The sequence below is a fragment of the Rhinolophus hipposideros genome, assembly GCF_964194185.1.
Source record: "Rhinolophus hipposideros genome assembly, chromosome: 2".
Taxonomy (NCBI): Eukaryota; Metazoa; Chordata; class Mammalia; order Chiroptera; family Rhinolophidae; genus Rhinolophus; species Rhinolophus hipposideros.
Genome location: NC_138048.1, coordinates 2,151,174 through 2,170,054, shown reverse-complemented (window position 1 = coordinate 2,170,054; position 18,881 = coordinate 2,151,174). Strand labels below are relative to the sequence as shown.

Genomic DNA, 18,881 nt, shown 5'->3' with positions numbered 1-18,881 from the left:
AAGTCATTTTTCCAAATCTAACCCAAAAGCTCATTTTAACATACCTGAAACAAAAAATACCTATTAATCTCTCATTAAAAACTTATATGGAAGGAAAAGCATGCATATTTACTTTGCACCCACCCCCAAAAGCCAAATCTCTCCAAGGATCATAATGTTATAAAATGGGAAACTGACACAGACAATACCAAGCTATTTCAACTGGTATTACTAGACAGCTACAAAACTGTCATATATTAAAACTCTTTTGTTTGAGATACATCATGCATTAACCCTAAACATATCTACCATACAAGTACTTATTCCAACCATAGGACATGCCTCTGTCCTCAGTTTGACAGGAATGTGAAATTCCCTTTCTTGACATACTTTCTATTTGCTTTAAAATAACCACAGCTCAGTAAGCTGGGATAGTTGCAGCAGCCATTTACTTATCTAGTACAACACCATCTTCTTTCCTCCCCTCTCAGAGAATTTTGAGGGAAAAGAACTCAGACAACCCACTCCAGTAATACTAAATAATTTTACATAATCCATACACAATGATCTTTATGAGGTTATAAACATATATTCTGTTTCTTTACATTGTTAAGACTATTTAAAGTTGTGTCCATGGTTGACTTTAACAAATGCTTTTATAATTTAATTGTAATACGTAAGTACATAAAAAGTGGCTGACAGCAGACATAGGGGGACTTCCCATGTCAAGGTGTTTTCAAAAGGTGTGTAAATAAAATCGTACTGCAAAAGCAGTAAGGGAGGTTAAAGTGGCTGCCATTTATTAAAAACACACTCCCACATACAAAAAATCCTCTGTAGCTAATCTTTTCACCGCGTAAGTTGCCCTTTGGGTTTATGTTCTGGAAGTCTGTATAACCCTAAGCAGTTTTCCTAAGTGAGCACGGCCACTGTAAGATGTGAAAATTAAAGGGAAACTTCATTTGAAATGGTGTCAGGACAGAACGGGGTGCTTACACACAGTACCTGGAGAGGTCAAATTCCAGGGAGGACTGATGGTCGATTACAGACCCCAACAGAAAGTAGTCCACAGGAAAGAATTACCAAGGGTCGGTCCCAACCTCGCATCTCCTACAAGAAACCCACTACCCGCAGCAACGCAGCCAATGTGAAACCAACATTGGTTTTCTCCGAGCCACTTTTGTTCAAAACTACCCTTCCCAACTTCCTCCATTTTCTCCATAAAATAACTTTCCGAATCTCCTTTGTTGGGCTTTTGCTACAGCTTGCTCCTCCTGAATTGCAATTCTTTGTTGTTCCCAAACAAAACCATTTTTTGTTAGTAAAATAACTTTTATTTTTAAGGCAACAAAGGCAAACTGAATAAATTTAGAATAAGAGCATTTACAGCACTTTTTTACACAAGGAAATAAAAGCAGTCTTACGGCAATCGATTTCCCATTCCTTTTACTATATGCAACAATAGAAATCACGCTTCAGTGAAAGGACTTTATGACCATAAAAGTGATGGATCTGTAGTTTTCTGAAATGAAAGACATTAAATATATTCCACACTTGTGCCCTGTAATTATTTTGCACTGCTTTTATTTCCCAAAGAAGGCTCAGGAGCAACAAACCTTTCTCTTCCATAAAAAGCACGAGCAACGTTGTTCCGTAAATTTGGAGACAGTGTGCGGCTACGGCTGAATTTCTTCAGTCCTGTCTTTGTGTCCCCACCTACCGTACTGACACACCTAATCCCATTCAACAGTGACAACAGTGACAACACCAAGGCACCGGCTGGCTGAACGGAAATACTGTGACACTAGAAAGACTTGAACGGACAGGGGAACAGACAACCGGGTGAGACCCCACAGCCGTGAGGAGCCGCGAGCAGGGCCGCAGCGCTGTCTCCCGGGGGGGCTGCAACGAGCGCACCCCCGGCGCTTCCGAACAGAAGAACGCAAGCCCGACGCGAGGCCGGGTCGCTAAGCGGCTCAGCGGCAGACGGGGCTCCCCCGCGGGCCGCGCCCCACGGCCGCCGGACACCGACCCCGCGGGGGAGCCCACGCCAGGCCGCGGGGCGGAGGCGGGCGCGGAGCGCGGGCGCCCAGCGCGGAGGAGGGGTCCAGCGCTCACCCTTGTCGCACGCCAGCAAGAACAGCTTCTCGTTCAGGGTGTTCTCCTCCTTCACCTCCCGCACATCCTTGAGCGCCATCACCTCGCCGGGCGACGAAGACGAGGATGGGGAGGAAGGCAGGGAGCAGGAGGAGGCGCCCGACAGGTCGCGGCCCGGGTACAAAGCCGCCACCATCGCGCCCCAGGAAAGCGGCGGGCCAGGAGGCGGCGGCGCGGCCCCCAGCAGCCGGGCCCCCGACCGCAGCCCCGCCGCGGGCCCGGCAAAGGGGTGAGTCGTCCCCATGGCTGCCTCGGCGCGCGGCCCGCCGGCCCCCGACGGTGCTGCCTCCCCCGGGAGCCAGCACTCGCCCTCCACCGACAGCCCCAGGTTGGTGGCGGCGCACGCGCGGCCCCGGGGCCAGCGCCCCCTGCCCAGCCGCCTGCGCCCAGGCCGAGCCGGTCCGCGCCCGTCCGGGGACGACAAGGTGGCGCGCGCCAGGGCGGCAGCCGAGCGCGGGGCCGGGCCGGGGGCCGGGGGCCGGCAGATGGGCGGGCGACGGGCTCCGAGAGGCGACTCCCGGTCCGTCGGACTCCAGGGTTGTGGGAACCGCTGCCGAGCTGCGCTGCGAGGAGATGCCAGCGGCTCTCCTCACGTCATTTTCCGCTGCGATAGCGACGACACCAGGGCGGGACCTGCAGGCGGGACCGGCTCGATGGCGGGCGGGGCCTGCCGGGGAGGCGGGGCCTGCCGGGGAGGCGGGGCCTGCCGGGGAGGCGGGGCCTGCGAGCGCCCCGCCCCCTGCTCCCGGCCAGCGGGCCGCCGCCTGGAGGGCTCTGGCTGCGGAGAAGAGGCGACCCGCCCCGCGCAGCCGCTCCACACCGAGCTTGCGGGCTCGAGGTAATTTCCCCGCCGTCTCTTGCTGCGCATTAAGTAAATATGCAGCGGTATGGTTAATGGAGCCTCTGACGACTTGGCGTTCTGTTGAAACCCCTTGTGGAATTGTCCGATTATTTCACATGCTTACGTCCTCTGCCTAAAGCAGAAAGGAGAGGGCCGTCGCCGTGCGCCAGACTGTTTGTGTGTACTAACATTGGGCTAGCTACCCTCATTTCTAAAGACTATTCTTTTAACAGCTCTTTTTATGATGTAAAAGTGGCGTAACATTCCTGACGTTCTGCATTCATTCGCATGTAATTCAGATGTAACGGCATGTAACCATTGGACAAGCACATTTTCAGGATCTACTCTACATCAGCCCTTCCAGTGTGTTCGTGTTCATCTTCACATGTCTAAATCTGATTTTAAAAGATGAGTGTTATTTTAGGCAAAAGCTCACTGAAGCACGGTAAGTGCTACTTGGTTGAATATTTTTTAATCAAGCTTTTAAAGCAGATTCTTGCACCTTCAAAACCTGGAGTGGCAGAGAATGGAAAATTTCTCTTCTTGAGTTGCTTCCCACAACCATGCAAAAACCTCAATTGTGCTCTCAAGGCTTTACGTTTTTAAGGCAATACATAAATTTACTTCAAAATATCTTACATTTGAGAGAAATATGTCCTGTCCTGTTGAGGTTGATTTGCACCATCTCTGTTCCTGACACCACCAATTCCCAAATTTCCTAAATATAGCTTTCTCATCAAAGTCCTCTTTAGATCTTCTCTAAGAGGCCTTACTAGACAAGATTGCCCACCTTCCCAAACATTTTCATGGATTTACTTCCCAACAGTTGATTATCTATTGAATCATTTGTGTTTTTTTAACTTTAGTCAATTATAATACTCCTTCATTCTATAATGTTGAATAAAGTTCCAAGTTTGTGTATTTGGTGGAATGTCAAAATTGCTCCTTGTAAAACTGGCCAGAGAACACAGTGGTATATATTTGAGTTTAGGTGTGTGTGCTCTTTGTAGCCCAGTAAATTCTTCTCAGTAGCAGAACAACTCTAACCATGCATGACACATCCAAAAGTTCCAGAGTGTCTGAGGGTAAAATTTCAGATGGCTCAGAACCATACGTAACACTTTGAAATCTATTCAAGCTTCTGTGTTTAGGTGATTCCTTATCTGTAGGACTGGCACAGGGGGCTGGATTAATTTCTTAGGTTCAGGGGAATTCCAATCTACTTTAGTAGACAATCCTAGGAGGCATTCCAAAGTATCAGAGGGCTTTTCCTCCTCCTTCCAAGTAAGCCAATGTTTCAACTGCATCCTATCCCTCAGAAGTCTTTTTGAATCATCTCAGGTGCAGTATTCTCTCTTGCTTCTGGTACATTCTTTATCTAGCATAAAGTGGGATATTTTATCCCCTATATGATCTGTTTATTTTGCATCTGTAATATGGAGATCATGATGAGTTATGATAAACAATGGTATGCAAGATTCAGAAGGAACACATTACTCAAAGCAACTCACCAAACCACAGGTACACAAGAGAAGAGCTGCCACAACTCAGTTGGGGAGGAGAAAATCCAGATTCAGATCTAGTCCTGTAAGTAGAATCAACCCTCTTTACATCTCCCTCACTACTCCTAGGTCACATTGACCTATGTCTTTTCCTTAAATGCCTACAAGACTCTTCCTGCCTTAGAGCCTTTGCACTTGTGCCCTCTGCTGAACACTTATCACCTATATCTTCATAATTCATATCTCAGTCCAAATATCACATCCTTAGAACTTCCCTGGCCACACCAACTAAAATAATCTTCATCCAGTTCCCAAGTCAGTCTCTATCACATTACCCTGTTTCATTTCTCCTACTGCATTTATCACTACCTAAAATTCCCATTTGTTTATCATCTGTCTCTCCACTAGGATAGAAGATTCTTGAGATCAGGAAATTTTGTCTGTATTTTTTCGGCTAAATCTCAAGTGTCTGGCATCATACCTGGATCATAACAGACAAGTTTATGTTATTGAATTGACTGATTTATCAAATTATTTCAGCATAAACTAAATTTGTAGTAATCATACAGATTGTATTTACTAAAATTCTTCATGTTAAAGGACCATACATCCACCTTCACTCCCCTAAAAATAATCTAATACAATTCTGTTTTAATAATTAGTTTAGGAATTTGTTTTACTAATTAGGAATTTTGTTTTACTATTTTCATTTCACTTTTGTTTTTTTGGAAAATAAGCTTATGATAGATTAAGTTTCAAGATTGTATACTTTTCTTTAAATGAAATTATTACTGACACATTTGTACATACACAGAATTTTTATTAAATATACTTTGTGAGAAAAAACCCTCTAAAGTGCTAAATTTCATGTAAATCAGATAACTTAGTAAATATAATGGTGAAAAAAATCAAAAGGGCAAACATGATTTAAATAATCTCACAAAAGAACAAGAACATATCTTAATCTTCAATAAGAAAACAATCATCAAAATATAAAAGGAAAGGATATCTCTTCTGTAGAAGAATATATTTCATAGTTCCACCTGTTGATGATTTCAGTTTAAAAATTCTATTCTAAACACATGAACAATCTCACTCTTACCAACACGTATATTTTAATCAATGGCAGAAGGGGGATTAGACTACTCATTCACATTGACATAAAGTGACAGCATTTATGTTCCACAGCAGTATTGCTCACTGGCACTAACAGTGGAAGATAGAGGAAGTAGATTTCTGAATTCATTTGTTAGCAGAAGAATTGGTCTACTGCTAAAATTTCAGACAAAAATAGGTTTCAGGTTTAGTTATTCCCAACTAACACAAGCATTAACCAAACATTGCCAACTTGTAGGAGACTGTGGAAAAAACATGTGAAAATATGTTGAATATTAGCTTTCTGTTATTTTCTACTGAAGATACTCAGTGGGCGTGTCCTAAATTATTTAGGGCTTTATTATAGATCAAAATTAGCATCTATAGTATGAAGCTAATATTATAGTGTCAACATTTCTTGAGATCCTCTAGCTAATGTTTGACTACAAATATTTGGAAGAAATCAGTCAAAAAATAACTTTATGCACATCCAAAATGAGTATTCCTAAAAGAAATCTTCATGTACCAGATCTACAAACTAAAAAGTACACACAGTGGGGGCACAACAAATACTTAATGGTTGGTTGACTGACCAATTATACAGACTGTTTAAGAAAACCTGGGTAATTCAGATGCAAAAAAACACACACATTTCTCTAATAACATCCTACCAACATATATGTGCTGCCTGTCATAATTAAAGCTGTATTACCAAACTAGCATATGTAAAGTATCAATGCAGTTAAAATTTAGTTTTAAGTAAAAAGCTCTGGCTTCTTACATATGAGAATGAACTTTGAGGTTTATTCAAGAGTTTAGTTCTCATATATAAAAAATTTAATGTTAATGGAACAATACTTGTCACTTAAAAATTTTAGACAGTATAGAAATTTACAGAAAAGTTAAAGTTTTGGACCACATAGTTGGAGGAAAAAACAAAGGGATTAAACTGGATTATGACTTTGACATTTATGATCAAAATTAACACACACACACAAAATCAAAACACATTTCACAGCAGGACCTGCAAAAAATGTTTTGTATTGATCTTTTTTTAACTATGAAAAAGAATGAATGTCTTGTTTTAATGAGACTTTCAGGAAACGAAAATAATTTAATCATGAACCATCAGCTTGATGATGAACATATTCTATTCTGAGTATCTACTGGTAAATTAACTGTTATCCAAAAAGGTCGACAAATTCTATCTAGTGTGAACAGGAAACTGAACTCATTAATGAATTATATAACTATTTTAAGCATACAAATAATCTGGTTTAATACCCACTGCATTTCAGAATTCTGTAAACTGGGAGGCATTCACTGTGTTTAATGTGGCAGAAAAATCATATTATATGTTTATTTTAATCTGTTCAGTCCTTTTCCCATCAAGCATGCAAACACCGTCATAACCATCTTTGGTTTCACTTCTACGAGGTCATCAGGTAAGGCATATATCCGGGCACCAATCTTTCGAGCAACTGAAATGGCATATCTTGAAAAGACAAGAAAAATATCTTGGTATTTGTTATCTGCTGTGTTTTCACTTAATATATGTTAACAAAATAATGAAATATTTTGATAAGATTTAACTTTACAAAAAGGTTAAGTTTGTTGAGTCTTTAAATCATATTCTCCATACAAATTGTACTTAAAAATGTGAATTTTAAGGACATTGTAACCTTACTCGTAAGGATTTAAGAAGTTAAAGAGCCACTGCATTCTAATATAAACCACAAAGGCTTACTTAGCATTGTTCAGCTTGTCCTCATCAGAAAAGTCTTCTCTCTTGATCATTTCTTGACGAACTGCATTAGGTGCAATGGCATCTATTAAATCTAGGACAGGTAAACTAGTGCTAATAGATTTGTCCTAGAAAATAAAAAATAGATGAATATTCATAAACACCTTTTAATTTTCGTAAATATCAGACCAGAAGGTCATAACGACATAACTGAAAGCAATTTATAAATTTTCTTTATACTTAACATTCAGCTTTCCTGCAACCATCACACATCACCAACCATTAAAAAAACACTTTTTGTTCCATGTTTACAGTGCTCAGTGTAGAGTTACCACCATACCTGAGGTCTGTGGATGTGACAATTCCTAAAGTATGCTAACTACAGTATCCATTCTGTGAAAAACAACTTTTGAAAGGGAATGGATGAATTTTAAATTAATCATTTTATAAATTCTAGCAATAATGTATTTCTTAGACCATGGATTCCTAAGCCTTCACTTAATATTTTTCAGAAAGAAAAATGAAAATAATAGTGGAAAGGAACTAACATATTCAAAGGCATTATTCTTGTTGCATTTTACATGTTCAGCTCATATAATCCTTCTAACAGCCTGATATGAAACAAATCTGTTTTACAGATGGAGAGCATAAAGTTCACAGAGCAGAAGTGACTGGTTCACACAACCAATAAGTATTTGAACCCATACTATCCCACTCTAATGCCCACGATGCCCTCCATTTTTGAAGTTACCTCCAAGGCAAACTAAAACTGAACAACCAAACTCTAGTGGATAGAGCATTGCAGTTGAAGTCAGAAATCCTACTCTAAATTTATTTTACCACTTATCAGTACCTGAACAAATTATCTGTTCTGTCTCTCAGCTTGAATAGTGGCCACTGTGGCTTGCCTACCCAGAATCCACTCATTCCATACTACTTTCTCCATTCTAACAGAACTCATTTTTGCTCTGTATCCATACCTCCTTCACATGGACATGTGCTTCAAGGAAAGCTGACCTATCCACAGCCGCCAGGGGTGAACCTAAATTTTGTGAGTTATTTGCAATAGCAAATTAACTATTCATTCTTAACATTCTCAGTGCTCACCCCCAACTCTAGAGCCATATCACTTCACACCTTGAATTCAGCCTCAACTTCTCATGCTCTACCCTTGGATCTACACCATTCTTCTTTCAATCCATCCTGCTCACCACATTCAGAATAGAATTACTAAAATACTTTTCTTACATTACTCCCCTCACCAATATCCTTAAGGCCCGATTCCTCCACAATATTGACCGAGCCTACATCCTGCATATCTTCCTTAGGAACCACCCTTAGGAGCCTCACTACTTCTCCTAACATTCTTGGATTTAAAAAGATGGACCCCTTCTTGCTTGTTACTCCACTCTTGTTCTCCACCAATTCAAGTCCCTCCTCTATCTATGATGCGCAAATTATTTCCAAATTTCTCCATCCACTCTTCACTGACCATTTAGTTGGAAATGATCAGTTAGATTTATCCACAATATTAGTTGTATTAATTCTTTGGATTTTTATCATTTATTGTGTATTCTTACCATCTCAGTTATACAAATTTTGTCTTTCAAATAAATGGTGAACACTCTGAGGGCCAAATTAATTTCTTACATTCTATATCTTTTTCTTTACCTAGAAATGTTACTTCATATTAAGAGCTCAACAAATACTTATTAATTTGTTTCTAAATATTTTCTCATTGTATTTGATTTAATTATACATGCTTATTTTTTATAAATTAATGTACAAATGCATATAATTTTAGTATAACAATTTTAAATGACTGTCAATCATTGAATTGTATATGTCCCCTTTCCTGTTTTACTTTTCTAAAATATACAAACACAAATCATGGACTGAAATTCTTTTTTTTTAATAAGCATCATTAAAAACTCAAGGTCATTACTTCCTTCCAAGATGGGGAAAAAGAAAACAACCAAACACTTGCACTAGGGCTCAGGAAATATCTCTGCCAACATCTAGCTGTGCTGTTAAAACCACCTGTGGGCTCAGTTTTGGGTAAAGATGAGAAGACTAAATTTATCAATTTCTGACATTTCTTCTGCTTTATACTGTCGTTAAACATACAGAGCCAAGACAAAGAAGAGAATGAAGATGGGTAGATAACTCTTATGAGAATTTAGGGTTTCATCTATTGACACTCTTTTATTTCACTAAAAAAATACAAATAGCCGGTTTTTCACTTAAATAAAATCACAAACACAAGGCTCACTGAATGAATGTGTACAAGCAGACATGCTTATTGGTAGCTACCATCAGCTTTCATGCAAAAGCAAAACAATAGAAATGCATGAAAATTAGTGGGTATGTATGTACAAATCACATTGAGTGCTTTATGAATCATCCACAAATGCTTAGAAGTGAGTGGTAAGTGCCATTATGAAGCCACATGAGAAAATTATTTTTTCCTACCAGTTTTCTCATTTCCCACTTGAATCGGTTTGGCTGGCTCTGTTAGGCCTTGAAAATGTTGTCAATACAATTCTGAGACTGCTGCTAGGGAGTACAAAACAGTACAGGTCCTATGTAAACAATGCCTTTTTAGCTTTCTTTTTCATTGACAATTGGATGTTTTCGCTCTATTCTTTCTTTTTTAAGATTAGATTACCAGAGCTTGGTAATATTAACTTGCATTTATAGTCAATAGGACAACCAGTCAAAAACATAAGAAGTCAAACTATATTTTTGGTTTACACATGCCAAAAAGTTAGTATGCCTAAGCTCACAAATTGCGTTTCTGAGATATAACATTAATGTAATTCTGAACCTAAACCAATGTAACTTACAATAAAAATTTCTTCCTAAACTTAATTTCTTACCAAAAGAAATTTGCTTAATGGTTTTTGATTACCTTGAAGCTGGAAATAGAAGTATTTTTGTTTGCACTTTTAAGAGTCTGATTGACCCATTTAATAATAATTTCATCATTTACTTTTTCACCTTCTCCAAGATCTGATAACACATTCAGTGTGTACCTGTAACAGAAAAAATGCATATTTGAGACTGAAAGGGATGAAATTTGCTCTCACATCATTTACATCAATATTTAGATAAGTATTTAAGAAATATTTCAGTTCTAATACATATCATTTTAGTCTGGTATTTGCACTTAATTACACTCCAAAGTTACAAAGCTCAGTAATCAGAAACAAAAACTCCTTTAAAATTCCTTTAAAAAAGGAGTTTTAAAAAAATTAAAACTCCTTACAAAGCAGTTTTTAAGAGACATTAGTAAAAGTGATTGTTTCTAGAGACTGACCCACTTTTAAAATATGGGATAATTTACAAAGAATATATTAGCAACAGTAAATCATTTAAAAATTAATATTTTGCATTACATATTTCTTCTGTTTGTTATTCTTCAAAATGAGCTAAAATTTTCGTCCAAATGATTTGTAAAGGAAACTGACAGTGTTGCTATAAATATGTCAGCCTTTACCTTCTCATCAGCTGCCACACCAATGCCAGAGTAAGCGTTGAATTCCCTTCATTTAGGTCCTGCCCAGCAATGCCAACCAAGGAAAATTTGGCGTCATTCTTCCCCAATTCTACTGCATAGTTACAGTTTTCAATCTATAAATAATAAGTCAAAGTTTTGGTATAAGAACACATTTTAAAAATATATCTCTTGAATATGCCAGCCTAGTTCAGTCATCTGAAAGATAACTATGATGACACCTTAAATTTATGGCAGAATTTCATTACATAATAACCCAGTGAAATTAAGGAAATAATTATTCCTATTTCATAATTGAAGATATCAAAAACATTGAGGGGTTCACCTAGATAAACAACTGGCTAGAAAGTTTTAAATCCTTTCTTACCCTAAAAGTCTTAACTATCCAAGATTCACAGCTCCATTAGTGGCAAACCTGTAAAACTCTAGGTTTCCTGCATTCTGTTAATAAAGGTGATAAATATTATTTTGTCTAAACTTAAAATTAAGAAAGAGAGAAGAAATTGTTTCATTAATAGTCTATCTTCATCTCCAATGTTTTTAATGTAGATCTTCCTCATCCTCTGAAATTCTTTTAGCCCACTTTTTTCAACAAAGGCTGATAACGATCTATCCTTGTTTGAACTCCTAATAATGCTTATTTTGTAATGCGTACGCACCAACTTACACTTATCATTTTATGTACTTTCTTTTGCCAACCACAGCATAAGCTTCTTTTAAAGACAAAAACTATAGCGGCGGCCAGATGGCTCAGTTGGTTAGAGCATGAGCTCTTAACAAGGTTGCCCGTTACCTACATACGAGTATATAAATTCTTACGTATTTGAGTTTTTCTCCACTGAAATTGTAAGCTCTCACAATTTTGTAATATCCCCAGCAGTGAAAAGTACTTACTAACTACTAAACATTTAGTTAAGACAAGCAGTGTAACAGGTTTCTCCTGATTTTATTTCCCAAGTTAATTAAGGCCTCATTACAAAACAATTCCACCTAAGATGCTCCTGAGAAACACCTCCCTGCAGCAGGCTCTTTAGCACAGGCACTTTTCTACCCCGAGTGGTGGGAAGCCTCACTTTTGTACCACCTCAGCTCTCAGCACTCAGTGTCTCATCCAGCTGACTCACTGACCTAACGCTGCACTTGGGATTTCCTCAGGAGCAGCTAGAGTGGCTGGAGCCACAGGGGTGGCTATGCCCACAATGACAATGCACTAGTACGGGATTCATGAGGCTGAAGCGGCCTGCAGTTTTAACTGAGAATCTGGGAAAACCAAGCCCCAAACCAACCTTGCCAGTTGTCACTCGGTAGGAAACTGACATCAGGCTCAACTCCTTGCGTGTTTAGCCTGGTCCTATGGGTATTCTTTAAAAAAGAGAATCCAAATTCCCAAAGGTTGGTTTCTTATAAATAAAAATGCAAGATCTTTTGAACCTGCTGTAACATACACCTGGTTCCCTTAATAAGTTAAATAAAATCTTTGATATGTATTCGTTTCTTTAAAATACAAGGAAATAACATTTCAATATTCTTTCTTTTTCCTAGTAATCATGCTACATTATAAATTTAGTCTGCCTAACAGACAAATATATGCTATGGAAATGTACAGAATTGAAAAAATGGAATAGATTCCTAATTTATCGGAAACAGCATCAGAGCTCTGATTATGTAAGTGTGAACAGGAAAGATAAAAAACCAGCATATTCTCCAATGACACCCATTTCATTGAGAGAATTTTCAAAGACATTAATATCACTTATGTATAAAATGTGTTTCAATGAAAGGCCACCTATTTTATAATTAGTTTGACCAAAATTCCTGAGGGGAATCATGGTGAGAGAAGCTCAGAGTTACTAGAGTCCTAAGATGTGGATATGACCAGCAATGAAAGGGAAACAGGAAATGGATGCTGGCATAAGGGAAAAGATGTGTTCTATTTTTTTGGTACCATCTGATTCCAAATTTAGCAAAACACTTCTAAGATCTGGAAAGGCACCAAACTAAAGAAAAAATAATAAATTAGGTTCCTAGAGGAAAGCCATGTTTCTGGCAGTACTTAACACTCTAAAGATGGATCTGCTCCCTGAGGATGTAAGTATAGAATGTTAAGAGCCTAAGTATAGAAAGAACTGGGGCTTGAGAATTCCTAGAATTGACAGGCTAAAAGATGAAGACCCGGTGAAAGGTAAGAATGAACACAAAGAAAGCAAGGAAAAATCGGAGAGCGTAGTCTCCAGAGTTAATGGAAGAAATGATTACCAAGCACTTCAAATGCTTTGGACAAAAGAGAAGCTTAGATCATTTGAAAAATGAGAAAATCACATAATGGGACGCAGGTTCCAAGTGAAAAGAAACACTCAAGAAATAATGAAAAGACTATGTAAGGGGTGCGGCTTTACGGACTTGACGAATGAAGTAAAGGGATGTCTGCTGATGAATGTCCAAAGTCCATCCAGTGAGTCCCTGCGACACTGTGTCATGAAGGCGCTGCTGCTTTGTTTTCTAAACATCTGTATTTATTTCAGGCCTTATGTTTCATTCTATAAATAGCTAGTACTTCTTAAAAGGAAACATTCTATGTATGATCCATTTGCGACATAGTTAACATTTAAAAATTCCAGGTACAGGGGCGGCTGGATGGCTCAGTTGGTTAGAACGCAAGCTCTTAAAAAGGTTGCTGGATCAATCCCCACATGGAATGGTGGGCTGCGGCCCCTGCAACTAAAGACTGAAAACAGAGACTGGACTTGGAGCTGAGCTGCGCCCTCCACAACTAGACTGAAGGACAACAACTTGGAGCTCATGGGCCCTGGAGAAACATACTGTTCCCCAACATTCCCCAATTAAAAAAAAAAAATCCAGGTACAATGATTGGTTCAATTTCTGTTTTCCTGTTGTTACATTTTGCATCTGAAATTTTTATTTAACAAATGTGAAATTAGTTAACAAAATTTTCTGAATTCTCGTCCATGGTTAGAATTATAGGCAAATCAAATAAAATCTAAAATGTAAGCAAGCTATGTTTTTCAAAAGAAAATGGTAAATTTTACAAAAATTTTTAACCCATCTTGGAGGAAACATTGTTTTTAAATTATTTTTTATTAAAGTTATTCAACTTGTGGACCCTGACTAGAAAGATTCATCTCATGTGAACCCTAAGAAGGAAATCATCTGCTGAGATGGACTTGCCACGGTCAACCGAGGACCCAAATTTTACAAATAATAAGATCCTAGTGGTGATTTGCTGACAGGGGCTTCTCACAGCCTCTGTACACCAGGAAGAGCCTCAGACTGAACTCTTGGCTTCCCACACTATGCCTCATTTGTTTATGCCCTCTGAGTCAACCAATGCAAGGACACCCTGGTTTTATCTTTCTAGCTATGACTAAAACCAGTGTCATCCAATCAGAACTACACAATTTAGATACCTCATTTACATAAAACAAACCTAATTGGGAACCTGGGTCGGAACTTCACTATAAAAGGTGGCCTCACCTTTATCTCTATAGAACACCATTTAAGTTGCTGCCTGAATCTATCTCCTGCGCTGCAGCTCCTTTTTCTCAAATAAATGCTTTTTATTCTTTAAAAAATAAAAATAAAATAAATAAAATAAATAAAATAAAATGTAAGCAAGCCCAACCACTAGAAATACTGAAAAATATGAGTATAAACCTCTTATAATTACACTACCTATTTAAGTAACTTTAATATTATGATTTATTTCCTTTTTGTCTTTCTTTTAAAAAGTATTTTTTTAAGTTATAGTCTATAAATACATATTCATTCTAGAGATCTGCAGAACACAAGTCACTTTTGAATGCATGTCTCTGTGTGTGTATTTTAAACCAATTAGATTCATATGTACACGAGTACATGCGATTTTGTATCCTGCTCGTTTCCATGTCACTACTAATAAAACACTAAAAATGCTATTTTTAATGGTACATTCCTTTCCTTATGCGTGTATCCTAATTTATTAACCTGTTATAAAACAACTAAATTGTTGTGTGTTTTTTTGCTCTGTAAACATTGCTATGAAGACTATTTTGGCACACAACTTCATTATTTCATCAGGATAGATAATAAATGAAAACATCAAGGTAAAGGACTTTTCTAAGACTTGATATATATTACCAAACAGAATCTAGAAAGGTTATGCAAATGAACACTTCCTCTAACACGGGATACAATGCAATCGAATTGTTTCTTATTTAAAATTGCATTTCTTTGTGTGCAAAAAAAATTCATTATGTGTATTTCTTTTTCTGTGGATTGTTCATCATGTTGTTTGTTCACTGTCCCATTTTGCTATTACAATTTCAGTCACAGCAATTAAGTTTTAGAAATTGATTTGTATGAAGTATTCATATGTTAAGTGCATACAACCACTTGTCGTATTTATTGCAAATATGTTTCCAAGCTTACTGTTTTTATAGTTTGCTTTTTAATTTTGCTTATGGTGTTTATTTTTGCATACAGAAGTTTTAAATTTATATGTAATCTACTATATCAATTTTTTTCCTTTGTAATTTATCATTCCATCAGTAGATAATCTTCACCTTTTTAAAGTGTTATTTATTACGTTTAACCCTTTATGTCTTTGCCTTTAATCCATCCGGAATTTATTTTGGTGGATGATATATGGTGACGATCCCTTTTATCCCGAACAAAATAGTTAACCAGTTGTTTTGGCATCATTTTTTGAATGATCCTTCCATTCCATACTGAATTTAGCAAGCACCTTGTCATGTATTAAGTTCTCCTATTTAGGATAGGTTTCTAGGCTACTGTATTCCATTCTATTCCTTTATATGTATTAAACTACTTCATTACTTTCGCTTTATAATTAATTTTTAAATATTTTCTAACAGCTCCTCCCCTCAATATTCTTTAGAAATCTTAATGATTAGGCCTGTGTCTTCTTCAAATGGAACTTTAGAATCACTGTCTAAATCCCATCCTCCAACATACACATATATATGCCCACATACACACAAAAGGAGACTTAGAATTCTAACTGAAATTATTTTCCACCTAAACGTTAATTTGCCAAATTGAGTATCTTTATAATATTTAGTCTTTCTATCCAGGAATATGGTTATATTTCCATTTATTCAACTAGAGATAGTTTTTCAAGCATGAGAATGCAGGTCAGTTTCATAATAGCCATATTGATAACCTATAGCAATCTGAGTCCATTAATTTGTATTATAAATTTGGATTATTCACATCATTTTAAATGAAAGGATAAAGTTAACTGAAAGTATAAACATTTAAAAGTCTTAAAAGTAGGGGTGGCCAGTTAGCTCAGCTGGTAGGAGTGCGGTGCTGGTAGCACCACGGGTGCCGGTTCGATCCCCATAAAAATTAAAAAAAAAAAAAAGTGTTAAAAGCAAATGAGCCTAATACAGAGGATAGAAAGGAAAAGCAAAAACAGAACCAAAGCTGAATATTAAAGCGGCAACTTAACAGAACAAACACGAACACCAAGGACACCACACATCCCCCATCTGAGGAAGAATACTGGAGACGCGTACTTTTCTTTACCCGTCATCCCCTTCATCCACCAGATATTCTCCCATTAACAGTCATCAAGTCACTGCGCTGCTCAAAAATGTTTAGTGGCTTCCCAGTGCTTCCAGTTTAAAACCCAAACTCTATTTTTATTAATTTTTATTAAATGTATTGGGGTGATATTTGTTAGTAAAGTTACATAGGTTTCAGGTGTACAATTCTGTGTTACATCATCTCTATATTACATTGTGTGCTCACCACCCAGAGTCAGTTCTCCTTCCATCACCAAATATTTTACCCCTTTACCCTCTTCTGCAACCCCTTTCTCTCCCCCCTTACCCTCTGGTAACCACTAAACTATTGTCTGTGTCTATGAGTTTTTGTTTCTTGTTCATTTGTTGCTTTCAGTTTTATATCCCACATGTGAGTGAGGTCATATAGTTCTCGACTTTTTCTGACTTACTTTGCGTAGCGTGATAATCTCAAGATCCATCCATGTTGTTGCAAATGGCACTATTTCATCTTATGGCAGAGTAGTATTCCATTGTGTATATGTACCACATCTTCTTTGTCGAATAATGCTGCAGTGAACCATTATTAATAACCACTGCAGCATTACTCATGTGGCCAACACATGGAAACAACCAATGTGTCCTTGGACATTCAAGGCTCCCAGTATCTAGCTCCAATCCAAACTCTGTGTTCACATCCACTTCTTATCTACCCAAATCCTCTGCTACACACAAACCATTCTCCCCCATTCCCAGAAACACTTTATACTTTTCCATCTCTATCCTTTTTCCTAATCCTCAGCCCTTCTCCAGTCTCCTTCTGACAAAATTCTATCCATTTCTGAAGGACTAACTCAAAAACCTCCTCCTGCATGAACCCTGTCACATGTGCAGCCTGTGTCCTTTTCTTTCTTAAAAGTCGTAATATTCACGTTAGTGTACACTGTGCCCTATTGCAGTTGTCTGTACACAAGTCTTGTCTCCCTAACTTCCTTAGGGCTTCCTGAGGACCAGCTCCATGCTTTGTACTATTCTGTTTCTTGCACTGCCCTGTACAGGTTGTAGGTAATCAATAATATGTTAAAATATTAACAAATAACCAGTAAAGATTTGGCAAGTTCTGGTGATTAGAAAATATTAGTGCATTAATGATGCATCTCAAAGAAGATAAGTATTACAACTTGCTAACGACCAAAAAAGTGATATAAAGTGTCTGACTGGGGAAACTGCCTTCACCTTTCCAAACATTTCTTAAAGCACACTTGTAAACAGGCTAGTAAGCTGAACACATTTTGGGTGGAATCAGAACTGTGGGAACAGAGCACACTTTACTAAGCTTTGTAACTCTAACCCTCTGCTTTATGTCAGGAAAGTGACACATCGATGGTCATTATTGCATTCACCTTCTTCATGTTCCCTCCAAGAGCAGGATAAGGAGGTTTGTTGACATGACTCCAGTTGACTGGCACACGGATCATTTCATAGAGCTGGAAGATGACCAAAGCATCTGCGAGATCACTGAAATCGGAGGGAGAGAAGGTGAAGGAGGAGGAAATGCTGGTATGACCTAATTTTATTCAGCAAACTGGAAATGAACTTACGTCTAAAAATACAACAGGGTTATTTAATGACAGGGTATATAATCTGACCCAGAACTTCTAAGCTAGGAATTTCTCCAAATTTTTTCATAAATGTTTATACAGCTATATGGACAAAGACATTCACTGCCACAGTAGTTATAACTTGGAAACTTAATACCACGCAGAAGGCTGCTGAATAAACTGTCCATACCATGGACTCCTCGGCCAGCATAAGACATAACAAGGCACATCTCTATGTACTGACACGAGAAGCTTTACGAGACATAATTATGTTTACAAATGCCACTGGCATGACACTACATAGAGTTTATTAAATTTACTTTCAAAATTAAGGATATTTAAATACCTGTATGTGCTATGGGCTGGTAATAGTGATTATCATTGGGCAGGAAAAAAAAGAATATAGGAAGGGTAAGGGTCGGATTCACGTTTTATTTTATTCTACATATTTATTTCCTGAAACGTGTACAGTAAGAATGGCGTCTAGGTATTGCTAATGTATTATGATTTTTAAAACTTTTAAAAAGTCCTCATAAAAATCACAACAGTAGGCAGCTGTTCGTGTTAGATAATGAGGGTTAAGAGGAAGGAATTTATGAGCAAATAGGAGTCATTGCAGACTCCTGAGAGTAATACTACTTGGGATTCAGAAAACCATGTTCTCCTGAGGCTCAAAGTATACCTGTTGAGTCTGTTTTCAATTCTGTACACTAAGGACACAAGGAAACAGCAGTGGATTTTAAACCTGCTAGCTCTGTGATACATTATGTGGCTTTTTTCTCTCAACAGCTTGTTCACTGAGTTATGTTTGGCTAAGAGTCAGACGAAAATTCCTTTGCATCTCTGAGCACACACCATATGGCAGTAAAGGGGGCCAGGCCCGGTCCTGTGCTGAGCGATGGAGGAAGCAAGTCTATTAT

At 38.1% G+C, this 18,881-nt stretch overlaps 2 protein-coding genes across 10 annotated transcripts in view; both read right to left on the bottom strand.

Moving 5' to 3' along the window:
- TRPC1 (transient receptor potential cation channel subfamily C member 1) overlaps positions 1–2,507 on the bottom strand; it is a 73,327-nt gene extending 70,820 nt beyond the window's left edge. For 2 of the 3 annotated variants that reach the window (XM_081064636.1, XM_081064637.1), the window contains exon 1: positions 2,098–2,507. In XM_081064636.1, coding sequence (XP_080920762.1) covers positions 2,098–2,380 — 283 coding nt within the window. In that variant the 5' untranslated portion in view covers positions 2,381–2,507. The remainder of the gene's footprint in view (positions 1–2,097) is intronic. The other variant, XM_081064638.1, reaches the window with a different exon arrangement.
- A 2,774-nt stretch (positions 2,508–5,281) lies between these two features.
- Positions 5,282–18,881, bottom strand: part of PLS1 (plastin 1) — a 101,192-nt gene continuing 87,592 nt past the window's right edge. For 6 of the 7 annotated variants that reach the window (XM_081026248.1, XM_081026247.1, XM_081026244.1 and 3 more), the window contains 5 exons: positions 17,764–17,878; positions 10,818–10,951; positions 10,230–10,353; positions 7,322–7,446; positions 5,282–7,069 (listed from right to left, as the gene is read on the bottom strand). In XM_081026248.1, coding sequence (XP_080882374.1) covers positions 6,934–7,069; positions 7,322–7,446; positions 10,230–10,353; positions 10,818–10,951; positions 17,764–17,878 — 634 coding nt within the window. In that variant the 3' untranslated portion in view covers positions 5,282–6,933. Of the gene's footprint in view, positions 7,070–7,321; positions 7,447–9,820; positions 9,875–10,229; positions 10,354–10,817; positions 10,952–17,763; positions 17,879–18,881 lie in introns of those variants that run through there. The other variant, XM_081026250.1, reaches the window with a different exon arrangement.